The 12013-nt window shown below is 40.5% G+C and overlaps 1 protein-coding gene across 1 annotated transcript; it reads left to right on the forward strand.

The window, feature by feature from the left end:
• The first annotated feature begins 9023 nt into the window (after positions 1-9023).
• On the forward strand, positions 9024-11168 carry cfap300 (cilia and flagella associated protein 300). Its single transcript, XM_031854070.1, has 7 exons — positions 9024-9214; positions 9355-9436; positions 9638-9707; positions 9886-10043; positions 10136-10308; positions 10452-10518; positions 10693-11168. The coding sequence occupies exons 1-7, from the start codon at positions 9105-9107 to the stop codon at positions 10822-10824; spliced, it is 792 nt and encodes a 263-aa protein (XP_031709930.1). The 5' UTR covers positions 9024-9104; the 3' UTR covers positions 10825-11168.
• The last annotated feature ends 845 nt before the right edge of the window (positions 11169-12013 follow it).

Genomic DNA, 12013 nt, shown 5'->3' on the forward strand with positions numbered 1-12013 from the left:
AAGACCATGATCTTTTCCTAAAGTTAAGTTAAAGGTGCATGATATGAGATTGAGAGTATTTCAGTGGCCTCTTTAGTTCATTCTCTGCTCAGGTAGGCATTACATCGCTATATCTTTACATAGATTGTAGTTGTTTGCTGCTTTATTGTTCTATATTGCATACAAATGTAAATCATGCTTTAGTTGAATGTTGTCTTTCGTCACTGAATGTTTTCCAAATGTTTGTTAGAACGGTTGATGTTTATGTTAATAAGTGTAATCCAAGCAGCATTACTTCAAAGTACGCTGTTACAAATCTCTAATATATAAACATAATTTCTAGTAGACACGGTTGAAAAAATCTTTTTTTTTTTTTTAAATGGTAACTATTAACTATATGACATCATTTTGCATACAAACACAGAAAGTAAGTTTCCACAGTCTCCATCAATGTCAAACACATTCACCATCATGTGAGGAAGAAATGGATTGCTCAGCGCGTTGGTAAAGATCAGTCTGTCTGTCAACTCTGCCACCCTCACATGTCTTGTCTCAAATGATTCAAATCAATTGTGAAACCACTGACTAGCAGATTGATTATTGTTGACTGAGAAGTGACATATTCTGAATCATTAAGTCCTCAGAAAAACTGAAGCGCTGAAAATCTCTGAACTTCATTCAAGTCAGCAAAATTAAGTTTCGTTTGATAAGATTCATGAATAACAAGCTCAGCAGATGCCGTTTCAGTGAGTTATGTTCAGGACTTATGAACAGATGTTTCTTGTATGCTAACTAACATCACTAGTTACGCTGATGTTTAGCATTGTGTCACTTAGCATCCCAGTTTAGGCATCATTCCAAGACTACATATAACGTATTTATCATTCGCCGATGAGGAATAACAATGTCATTTTGGTTGAAAGTAATTGTATCACTTTGTTTTCAAATGAAAGGGTTTATAAAACTCCATACAGGAAAGCACACACGCACACACACATAAAGTAAATAATGGTCTTCAAGCACTGTCTTCTTCATCAATCAGATAACAATCACTATAAATGCCTTCAATAAGATATTGATATTTTATTACTTTCAATGAAATTGCACGATATCGCCAGCCCCAAAGATTACACATTAACAGTCAGTGCTTTGAGGTGACTCTTTGTTTAATTAAGTGCAGACTTCCAACATTTTGTTGCCACATGTTTAAGTGACTGTATGTGGCATGCAGAGGCTTGTTTCTTTGATTGTTTTGTACTTTTCAGCTGTGCATACATAGCTCTGATGTATGAGGCGTTTTACATGGAAGTGCTCAAATGATACTGACTGGTTGTACAAACTGTTGAAATCACCACTTCTACTGTAAAAAACAAAATGAGTCAATTGAAAGACTCATTTGGGGGAAGAGATTATTAACGTCCAAGGGAGGACATGTTACATTGGACAGAGAAGGAAACACTTTTATGAGGATCTGTCCAGATTTGAGATGTGTGTATCCTCTGGGAGAAGAGAGGAAAAGCTCCTCATAGATTCTCCCTCCAATACACACCCTCTCCCTGGCCTATGATGTCATCGCTTCGCTTTAAACAAAAAGACAAGAGGAGGCATCAGGTGGTGAACACCCCCCCCTCACCACCTCCATCCATCCATCCATCCATCCCTCCATCTCCACTGGGACTGACCCAGCCGTGGTGTTCGATCAATACCTGTCAACCCTGCCCTCATCTCTCCTAATGGAGCATAGTACATCCACCAGACCGTAAATTCACACAAAACCATTCATGCTGACAAATGTATGTTTGCATCTCATGCTAGAGTCTAAAAGTGCTGAGTCACTTTATCCTTTATTTAAGAAAATACTGACCCATCAAGTGACAGCCTAAGAAGTATGACTCATTGCAGCGCGACTCGTGTACAGCTTGATTTCATTGAGAGTGTATCTTCCAGCGTGGAGGCCGGTTTGGCCTGGAGGAATGATTTTTGTTATATTTGGAGCAGACTGGGGATCAGAGGGCCAGCGGTGAGCCTCAGCAGCGCTCCACACCTCTCCTGTGTTTATCATCCGTTTATCCTGTCCAACTTGCACAACTGATACACAAGCGATCTACTGAATAAACATCTCATGGTTTAAAACAATTTGATTGTTTATTCTGGTAAAATAACGATTTTATTTTAAATGGCTTGCTCAGTGTTATTTTAGGCCAATTTAATCCATTCTCTTTTAATTTGATCTCTTCTTTCTCCCACTCCTCTGTTAGTCCAACAAGTTGTTTAAAAATGTACTCTGGCCTCCGTGGTTTGTGCTCAGTCACAATGGGACTCTTTGGCTCCAGGAAGTGTGTGCGAATGCATTAAATAAGCCTACAAACAGCATTCATGACCACTGGTGCTTTTATTGCTCCACAGCCCTGCTTTGGGTCCAGGGCAGGAGACAGCAGACAGGGACCGTACGAGCACAGCCCTCATTGCCCAGTGTCACAGCAGCGAGATTGTCTCCCTCAGAGGCGACAACAGGCTGGCAAAGAATTGAGATTACATTCCTTGGACGCCCGCGGAAAATCCAGCAGCATGTTCCATGTCGTACACAAACCGTTACCACAGAGACCAGGACAGAAATGGGTCGAAACAGAAGTGTTGAGAAGCAGAGTGTTTGGGTTGTCTCACAAATGTCAAGAGGGGGACAGAGTCATCGACTCGGAGCCCAAGAGCTATAAATGGAAAGTGTTGTTATTGTGAAATGCACTTAATGTAAAATGCAGTTATGTCACATGTTTTTAAATGGAAAGCATTAACAGTCTCATGTTAAGCACTTTATCGGGAATTCTACTTCACCTTACTCATGTTCAGTGGGTGTTTGGTCTCAAGATAACAACAACAACATAGTGCTAGTAAAGACATAGTGGTTCCCTCAATTATGTGTTCATTCATACGAAAGGATATTTCTTTTTTATGCGATTTAATATATGGTCAAAAGTATGTGGATACCTGATCAAAACAGTTAGTGTTTGAGTTCATTACACGGTGCAACGGGTATTAAAATAAAAAGGTAAAGTCACATTTTAAATAATTTTGTTACTTATTGTTTAAGTGATTTGCAGATGTTTTTCTATTTATGCTGTTTTTTATTATAGGATACCTACTGACTATCATTCACACACCGTTTTGTTTTGTTTACAGAAGAACAACTACCAACTGTATATTTCGACTAGAGCAGAAACCATGGTGCTCATGAACAAAACACATCTTGTGATGACTGGAAAGTGGGAGCAAACATACAATGTTTTCAGAGTTAATCATAATTTGATGATGTGAGTTTTTTCAGCAAAACATAACATTTCTATGCTGAAGAAAAGTTGTTAAATGTCATTTTGTGTGTTCTTAACAAAACACAAATGTATTGAACTCAGGTTAATATTTTTGAACCTCTGCAAATGACTATGAAACCTTGTGGATCGACAGAAAGGTGAGAGAAAAAGAAAAGTTGTTGTTTTTGTGTATTTGTGGGAGCACATCTGTTGGAAACCATGTATATGAAGAATAAACAGCTATTAGTCCAAACCCATGGATCTGCCACTACGTGTAATGGTCCTGACCTTTGACCCTTAAAGAGCTGAAACCTCTTTGTCTGTAAAACCACAACACTAATTCTGTAAGACCCTCCACACTGACCCCCTAGAGACCTTAGAGACCATCACTATCTGATGACACATGTCATCCCTCAATACATTTTAGGTAAAGTTGCTGGCAGCAGAATTGGGTTCTAGAGGCACAGTATGGTGAGGAGACAGAGACCAGACAGTCTCACAGATGCTATCAAACACAGACACATCAGTTTGGGTCTTATCTATTTTTGTTCTACCTGTGGCCCATTCCCCTTTCATCTCCATCCCACTTGGCTCCTCCCTCCCCCCCCCTCCTCCATATTCCTCCTCCTTGGCGTGTCCCTGCACGACTCCTCTAGGATTCCCAGAATATCTCACAGCCAAAATAAAAGGAGAGAGTGTGCTCGTAGGAAGACATAACTGATGAAGCTGATTTCTGATGTTACCATTCCTCATGTTATCTGCATGGATACATACATGCATACACTGTAGCAGTGGTTCTCAACCTGGGGTTTGAACCATCTACAAGATCCTAAAATAAATCTGCGGGGTCACTAGATGATTACAGGACAATAAAAATACATTTTTTTTCCTGTTAAATCGTTTTTCTTGTGAAAGTTCATCCCACTAAAAATACTTGAAATTTAACAATCTGAGAGAAAAAAAAAAAACTATTTTTAAAGAAACAATGTGTAAAATTTAGAGGGATAAATTGTCAGAAATGGAATATAATATGCATAACTATGTTTTCATCAGTGTATAATGACCTGAAACTGAGAATCATTGTGTTTTATTTAGCTTAAAAAAAGCCATTTGTATCTACATAGGGAGCGGGTCCTCTTCTACGGAGTCCGCCATGTTGCACCGCCATGTTTCTACAGCAGCCCAGAAGGGACAAACATTAACGGACAATCCGTTTTTGCATTACCTAAAAAGGTAGGGATGCATACCGAAACTCGGTATTAAAAGTGCCCCGGATTATTAAAGACCGGAGTATTGGTTAGCTCCGGCATTGCTGGTGCTTCTTATTGGTACTTTTCAATGTTTTGGTGTAATTTAATATCACCCTGCAATGAGCAGTTCTACTGCTTCCTCTGTCGGGATGAGCTCCTCCAACTACACACACACACACACACACACACACAGACACACACACATACACACAATGTGTCAGCAGGCAGAGGTGGTGAAGTGAGGTGAAGGTGAAGTAAAGAATACTCGAGTTTACGGCAACTACAATTGTTATTGTTAATGCAATGAAAGATTTGTGAGTCAAAAAAGCCAATACATTATCAATAAATCTGCTCAACAAGCATGGACATGTCAACGAAAGTGAAACCCAATTCAATCAGCCGCTCTCATCCACCACCGCCATGCTTACTCAAGCACAGCACGCAGCATCGGCCAAAAGCATTGTTCTTCTCTTTTCTTTTCTTTTTTTTTACAAACAAGCTAAAACAGAAGCTGTCTGTCTGTAGTCTGTTTATCTTAGTTCATTTTTCTAAACTTCTCTGCTGGCTGAGACAAAGCAGACAGGAGGAATGACTGATGCTATCTAATGTCGGTGTTCTTCATTATTTATAAACCTCACTCAGAAATGTTATGTATTTTATTGACATGTTAGATTTGTTTCCAGTGAGATATTAATGACTTTATAAAGTGACTTTGCTGTTGTAAACATCACTGTCGCTGCTCTAGAAACAATATTTAGTTATTTATAAATTAAAATGAACTTCTAATCCTGTTCTGAATTTATTTGTTATATATATATATATATATATATATACATATACATATACATATACATATATACATATATGTTTTTAAAAGCAATAATTTAGTTACGAAAAAGAACCGAGTATTGATAAAAGTCCTTGCAGTATAATAAAATCCACCGTAGTTCTCCGACATGCTTGGAAAGGGAGGGGTGAGCTATCTGCAACCTCGCCACAAGATGCCACTAAAACTTACACACTGGTCCTTTAACTGCTCACAACACATGTGCACATGAGGCATGAAATTTACTATATTTTAACAGTCAAATGTATTCTGAACTTATTTGGAAAGTGGATTTTCATCAAATGAACAGTAATCCCTAAATGATAATTTAATAACTCCATTATTTAGCACTATTCTTATGAGTGTAAGTGCTGAAGCAAATCACCCTGCACATCACTAGTGGCACCAAACAAGGATGGCAGGTGAAGATTAGCGTTTACATCTACTGCAATATGTGTGTATATTTCACACTGTCCCTATTAAATAAATAATAAAGTTAAATAAAACAGTAAAACAAACATTGTTAACAATAAAATAGGCTGAAGTATCAGAAGAGAATCAAACACAAAGCAATAACAGAATGAAGGACATACAAAAATCATATTTAGATATTCTCTCATTGTGTAAAAGCAAATATTTTGATTCTCAGGGTTGTCATCGCCAAGAGAACTGCAAACACAGGAACAACGGCCACCTGTTTAACAGAGATAAACCAGAGATTCAATGTATGGACCACACGCTCTAAAATATCACAATATGCCATACAAACACAGGGGCAGAGCGCAGAGTGGCAGAATAACAAAACTTCCTTTGGGACCCACAGCCTGCGCAGCCTGACCCTGAAGAGAATACAAAGAGCTCAGTAGCAAAGTTCACTCTCGTGACATCATGAGGAAAAGTTTCAGATACGGATACATTTATTATCTAAACACTCCAGCAGGATTTTTCCATTGCTCTACGAGTCTGGGCACCACTCTTTCCCTCGGTTCTTCTCTCTTAATAACAGTTGCATTGCGTATATTATTGTACAGTCTACTTTGAAGCATGGATGGAATATTGTACTCAAGTAAAAGTATCATTAACTAAATACTTTTTATAGAATTCACTGTACACCAGTAGCATCGCCAAATCATGTCACGGGGTAAAGTGGAGAAGGGTCCGGCTGAGGCCTGCAGCTCATCACAGTCATCGCGCATCAACCCATCACCTGAACCCTAACCCCACTGTAGCCAAAGGGGGCGTGGCTCAGCCTTCATATTGATCTCAATACACACCTGTAAAATGTTGTCACTGTCCCAAACTCTGTCCACAGACAGATATATAAACACCTGGCAAAGTACTGAAAAGTGCTTCTGTTGGTTGTTACCGCTACAGTTGGCGTCTCCAGGACCACATTTGACATGATGACACGCACACACCCGAAACCAGCCACACACTGTCGCGGCAGGTAAACGTCACCAAAGTAATGACACAGACATGCACATAACCTCCACATCAGCTGCAGACACACATATTACAACTGCACAGTTATCACACACACAACGCTTCCTGTACTCACCTGTCTGCATGTCATTCTGTGCGTCCTGTGCACCGCGAAGTCCTCCACCATCTGCTCGTGGGTTCAACTTCATTGTGCATTATGATCTGTCCTCTCGGCCTCTCTGTTCAATGGTTTTAATGTTTGGGATGATTGACGCTCTGCAATCACATCACAAACAGCAAAGTGTTATTCTCCTTTTGCGTTATTGTCTCAATCTGAACTGAACTCACAGATAGTGGAGATGATGACATGGCTTGAAGCGGTCCTCCTGAAGGCTTTTCTGGGTGGGAATGTTGTGAACTGGAACCACCTTAACCCTCTAACTTGTTTGAGTGACATTTGGGAATACGAAGCACAGCCTGCACTGACAGTCCAGGTCAGATAATGACATTGGGCCTGGAAACATGATCAATTCAGCACTTACCAACCTGGAGTCACACCAATGTGACTGAGTGCAGCCACAGGCCCTCTCCACCTGAGAGTTGTTTTACCTAAATATCGTTATCACTCACAGCACATTGACATTCTCTTTTCCATCTTTCTCTTTCTTTTTCCCCATTATCTCATCGTTAAAACAAAACACCTTCATCCTGCAGAGGCACGGGTGAATGACATTTGTCAACATAATCTCTTGTGCTGGTCTGAGTGCAGTGATGCAGAGATAGAAGAAGAGGTTTCAGCTGTCATGGAAACATATGATCACAGAGAGCAAACATTCCTCAGCTGTTACGTCGTCTCACCTGCCTCGCCTTCCTGCCTGCCACGTTTTTCTGTTTTGATCCTAATGAGCATGAATCAAGTGCAATTACCACATAGCCATCTGCAGACAATGACGAATAACACTTTTGCTTTAATGATTTGACTCAATTATGTCAGGCTGTACGCTATCAAAACATCAATTTGGCACAATTTTCTCTCCCTTCAATCCCCTCTTTGGGATGTGACAGCTGGATTTGGCCCCATCTTTGGCCCGTCATACATCCTTTGCATTAGGCTTGTCACCGTCTAGACAGACTACATTATCCCAGGCTGTCTGTTTTTATAATGAAAGTATAGCATTTAAATACAATTCAGTTTATTTCTCCAATTATCATCAGTATTTTGAGGATGGTCTGATATGGCTAATAAACAATGGTCTTACATCATAATACATTTCATGAGTCTAGTCAGGCAGAAGAGAGACATTTTAACATCTACAACCTGCAACTTTAACCATTAAATGACAAGACCAAAGGCAATTCAATCAAAGAGACAACACAACATGGTTACATTATCAAACTTCAGGGTGTCCACGCCGGATATTCTTGTCCCTCCTCATGGGGAGTATCAGGGTCTGCTTCCTACGCTGGAATGTGGATCAAAAGGATCCAACATCCTCCACCATCCAGGAATGTTTGGAATGAAATGAGTATTTGAGCCAGGATGAATAATAATATGTGTAGGAATCTGTAGGGAGTTACAAGGAGTAGTCGGGGGGGGGGGGGGGCTATCATCAGCCTATCATCCTGAGCTGGTGAGAGGCTGCAGAAGACACAGTGCCCTTTGGATGTGATGGGGAAAGAAAGCAATAATCTATGACTGCCCTTTTTGCTCATGAAGCGCAGGTGTTCTTGTGAGATTGAACAAAATTTACAAGAGAACATTTAGTCATCCGAGGCAAATGTAAAGGTTGGTAAAAAAAAAAAAAGAAAACACCTGGAGATAAATCTGTGCTTCACTTCAGGCAACTAAGATAAACAAAAAGTACACATTAGCCGATACTGACTGAGAATTGATGAAGAAAAAGGAGAGGAATGTGAGACAGCGGGGCTGATAGAGTGGATGAAGATATGAATGCTTAATAATAACACATGAATGAATAAAGCAGAAACACTGCAGCTAGCAAAAGCAGAGTTTCTAAAGCAGGACGAGGACGCTCTCTGGTGGCTGTGAAGACACGTGCGCTTTGACTGTTTGGGCCAAAAGCGTCCGTTGTCTAAGCAACAAGTACACGAATCTTCTGAGAAGGGGTGAAAAGCAAGGCCACCACTCCGCCAACATTCCCGTGTCACCGGCACAAACCGTCCAGACAAGACGCTGATTGGCTGTTAGTGAGCTGATTGGCCTGTGAACGCCTACAACTGTCCACGTATTTGCGACCACGAGTGAGTCTTCAGTGTTTTTATTTTGTAGGCTTAACAACAACTAAGAGACAGAGTTAAAACATGGCAGGAGAAAAGTGGGCGTTTGAGCAAACCTTTTCTTTTAATCATCTTCCCTCCAAGAAGCTGTCCTTCCTACAGGACCGAGACGTTTTAAAACTCTTAATGAAATGGTAAAGTATGGACTTTAGCTATCTTTAAAATCCATGAAAACAAAAGTCCTTCCTCTGTCAGTTCAGTAACTGTAGCTGTGGGATAGGTCTGTTAGCTCCTGGCTGTATGATCGTGTAATAGATGTGTGTGGTAATTTCAGGTCCATGCTGGGGAGGATTTCAGCTCAGTCCTACAGCTTTGACCAGTGCTTCTACCCGTACAACAGTGAAACGTTTGCACTGGTAAGACCCTTCATGAGATCACAGTATGACCACTGACTGACAGTGATGCTGATCTTTCTCAACCCTGTTGTGATTGATGTGTTTAACCGTGTTTCTTAGATGAGGAACTTGATGTTGAATTACAGGTTGTCTGTCCCGATAAAGAGTCTTTGTGTGTTCAATCATTGTTGAATGCTTTTGATGTCACTCTGTATTATGCAGTGTTTCTTCAGAGATCCCAACGTGGTATCCAGTCTGAGAAAGATGGAGGCCGGAGCCTGGGTGCCTCTTGGTATGTCATGACCTCCAGAAAGCCTTTCATTACTGATAGTAGGAAATTGATCTCATCTGCTGGACAATATTTGCCGTCAAATCTCTGTGGAATGTTTTTGACTTGTGTGTGTGTATGTGTGTGTGTGTGTGTGTGTGTGTGTGTGTGTGTGTGTGTGTGTGTACTACCTGTTGTGTAGACAAGCCCGTGGTGTCTGTTGACGTGGAGCCGGTGCAGTGCACTAAAGTCTCCATGGAGCTGTTTGACCCAATCTACTCTTGTGGGATCGTGAGGCCCTCTGGACATGTAGTTAAATGCTTTCATGATGTCTACCCCGACTATGATGAGCTCAGACAGGTCGCTCTCTCTTTGCTCATCCACTCGTCTGTCTGTCTGTCTCTGTCTTTACTTCCCATGGAGTCAGTCCAAGTCTCCCTCTGCTCTCCTAGATGTTGCAGGAGGAGGACTCTGAGCACCACTATGCGGTTGGGAAGGAGGAGCGAGGAGAGTTTCTGTTTCGCCTCTTCAAGCACCTGTGTGTCGGGGGAGAGCTCTGTCAGTACGAAGACGCCATCGAGCCTTACATCAGCACCACGAAGCAAATCTACAAAGACCTGATCAGGTGGGCCGAATCGGACCGTGCATTTGCTGCCACATCTGAATCCATTCTGTCCAGCAATACAAACACTTTAACAAGTATTGATCAGGTTATTAAATACGTCACAATCTAATAATAACATTGTAATTCTGCCCTTTACTACGCAGTGTTCAGAAGGATCCAGAGACTAAAAAGATCAGCGTTGTCTCCACAGTCCTCAAAGTCTGTGCCTATGTAAGTGACTGGTTGAATGCCTGTTTGTGCCACCTGCATGCATACAAATGCACAAATGTAATTGGATTAACTTGGACTGCACCTTTCACAGCTGTCCTTCACACACACATAAGAGGCTTACTTGAAGTGTCCTCATTATTTACACAGATATAATGTATTATTAATCCCCTGTAGGATGAGTCTGGACCATGTTATCCCCAAAGACGAGAGGAGGAGCAGACGTTTGCCTATGTAATTGTCGACCCCTTCAAACGACACATGACTTTGTTCTACCACAGCTACGGTGTAGGAAACTTCACACTGTGACAGAGAAGAACTGGAAGTCGTCTTGTAGAGTTTTTTAGATTCCTTGTGCACATGTGCATGTACAAACAAGTGAGTTCAGACTGAGAGCCGTATCCAGAAACTAGTTGCACACAATGAATTCCCAGTTTGAGTTACAAAAGAGAAGAATTCATTATTTTGTTCTATTTAAGTATGTCAATAAAAGGCTTTTAAACAGCCTTAAAATGACTCTATGCCTGCCTTTACATGATGTTGAGCCTTTTGTTGGTTCTCCCATTGTGTACTAATAATACTTTGAACAGCTAACATCCTGTTATAACTAAATGTTAGAAAACTCAACATGTCAATAAAACAGTTGAACATAAGATACGGTCATGATTGTGGTCCATCTTTCACTTTTGAATTAGGATTTAGAACATATTTAATTATAGCACAATTTTAATAAATGGATTACCCCCTTGCATATGAACTCTTTTCCATGTTCTTTTCATTATTTTGTGAATATAAATTCTATGGGTATGTCCAAATATTTTGAATTTCAACACCTGATTTCAACCCCCTGCAATAGAAGCCTGTCACTTTAAATGTCAAACATTACACGGTATAGGCCCTTTTCACAGCAGCCATTTTGACACATCATAGCAGGGTAAGCAGGTGTAATTGATAATCTAATTTGTGTGTCACGGCTGCTTATAATTAATGTCATTAACTACACCTGTGTTTACCCTGCAATGACATGTCAAAATGGCTGCGGTGTAAAGGGTCTATTGATTCATTGGAATAGTTTTAGACAAAAAGAGGCCAAAGTCAATGTACAGTCCAAAGAACTTTATTGAAACAAATAAATTAATAAGTTAGTCAAGTGAGCTAATTTTATCCTCAGCAGATACTCATTTGTGTATCTCTTTGAAAGATCAAATAGAGGTGTGCATTTGATTAGAAAATAACATAACCGCCGTATTTCATCAACCAGTAGCTACATCAATTGGAATCGTTAGACTTTGTTGGCTTTAGCATTTTTCTTATTGCTTTGATCGGTTTCATTTTAACAACAGTTCCAATACCTAAGAGCAGTTAAAGGGCAACGAGCTGGAATGTCAAATGGCAGCAAGTCAGTGAAGGATGGATGGTCGGGGGTCGTGGAGGAGAACAGGGTGAAAAAGAGAACGTGCAGATTGAGTCATGCATAGCATTCAGTCAGTTAGACAAT

The sequence above is a fragment of the Anarrhichthys ocellatus genome, unplaced genomic scaffold, assembly GCF_004355925.1.
Source record: "Anarrhichthys ocellatus isolate YVR2014 unplaced genomic scaffold, GSC_Weel_1.0 scaffold14, whole genome shotgun sequence".
NCBI lineage: Eukaryota > Metazoa > Chordata > Actinopteri > Perciformes > Anarhichadidae > Anarrhichthys > Anarrhichthys ocellatus.

Coding starts and splice junctions, on each gene's coding strand:
- cfap300 (XM_031854070.1), top strand. CDS start 9,105: ATGGCAGGAGAAAAGTGGGCGTTTGAGCAAACCTTTTCTTTTAATCAT. Junction 9,215..9,354: donor TTAAAACTCTTAATGAAATG/GTAAAGTATGGA, acceptor TGGTAATTTCAG/GTCCATGCTGGGGAGGATTT. Junction 9,708..9,885: donor CGGAGCCTGGGTGCCTCTTG/GTATGTCATGAC, acceptor CCTGTTGTGTAG/ACAAGCCCGTGGTGTCTGTT.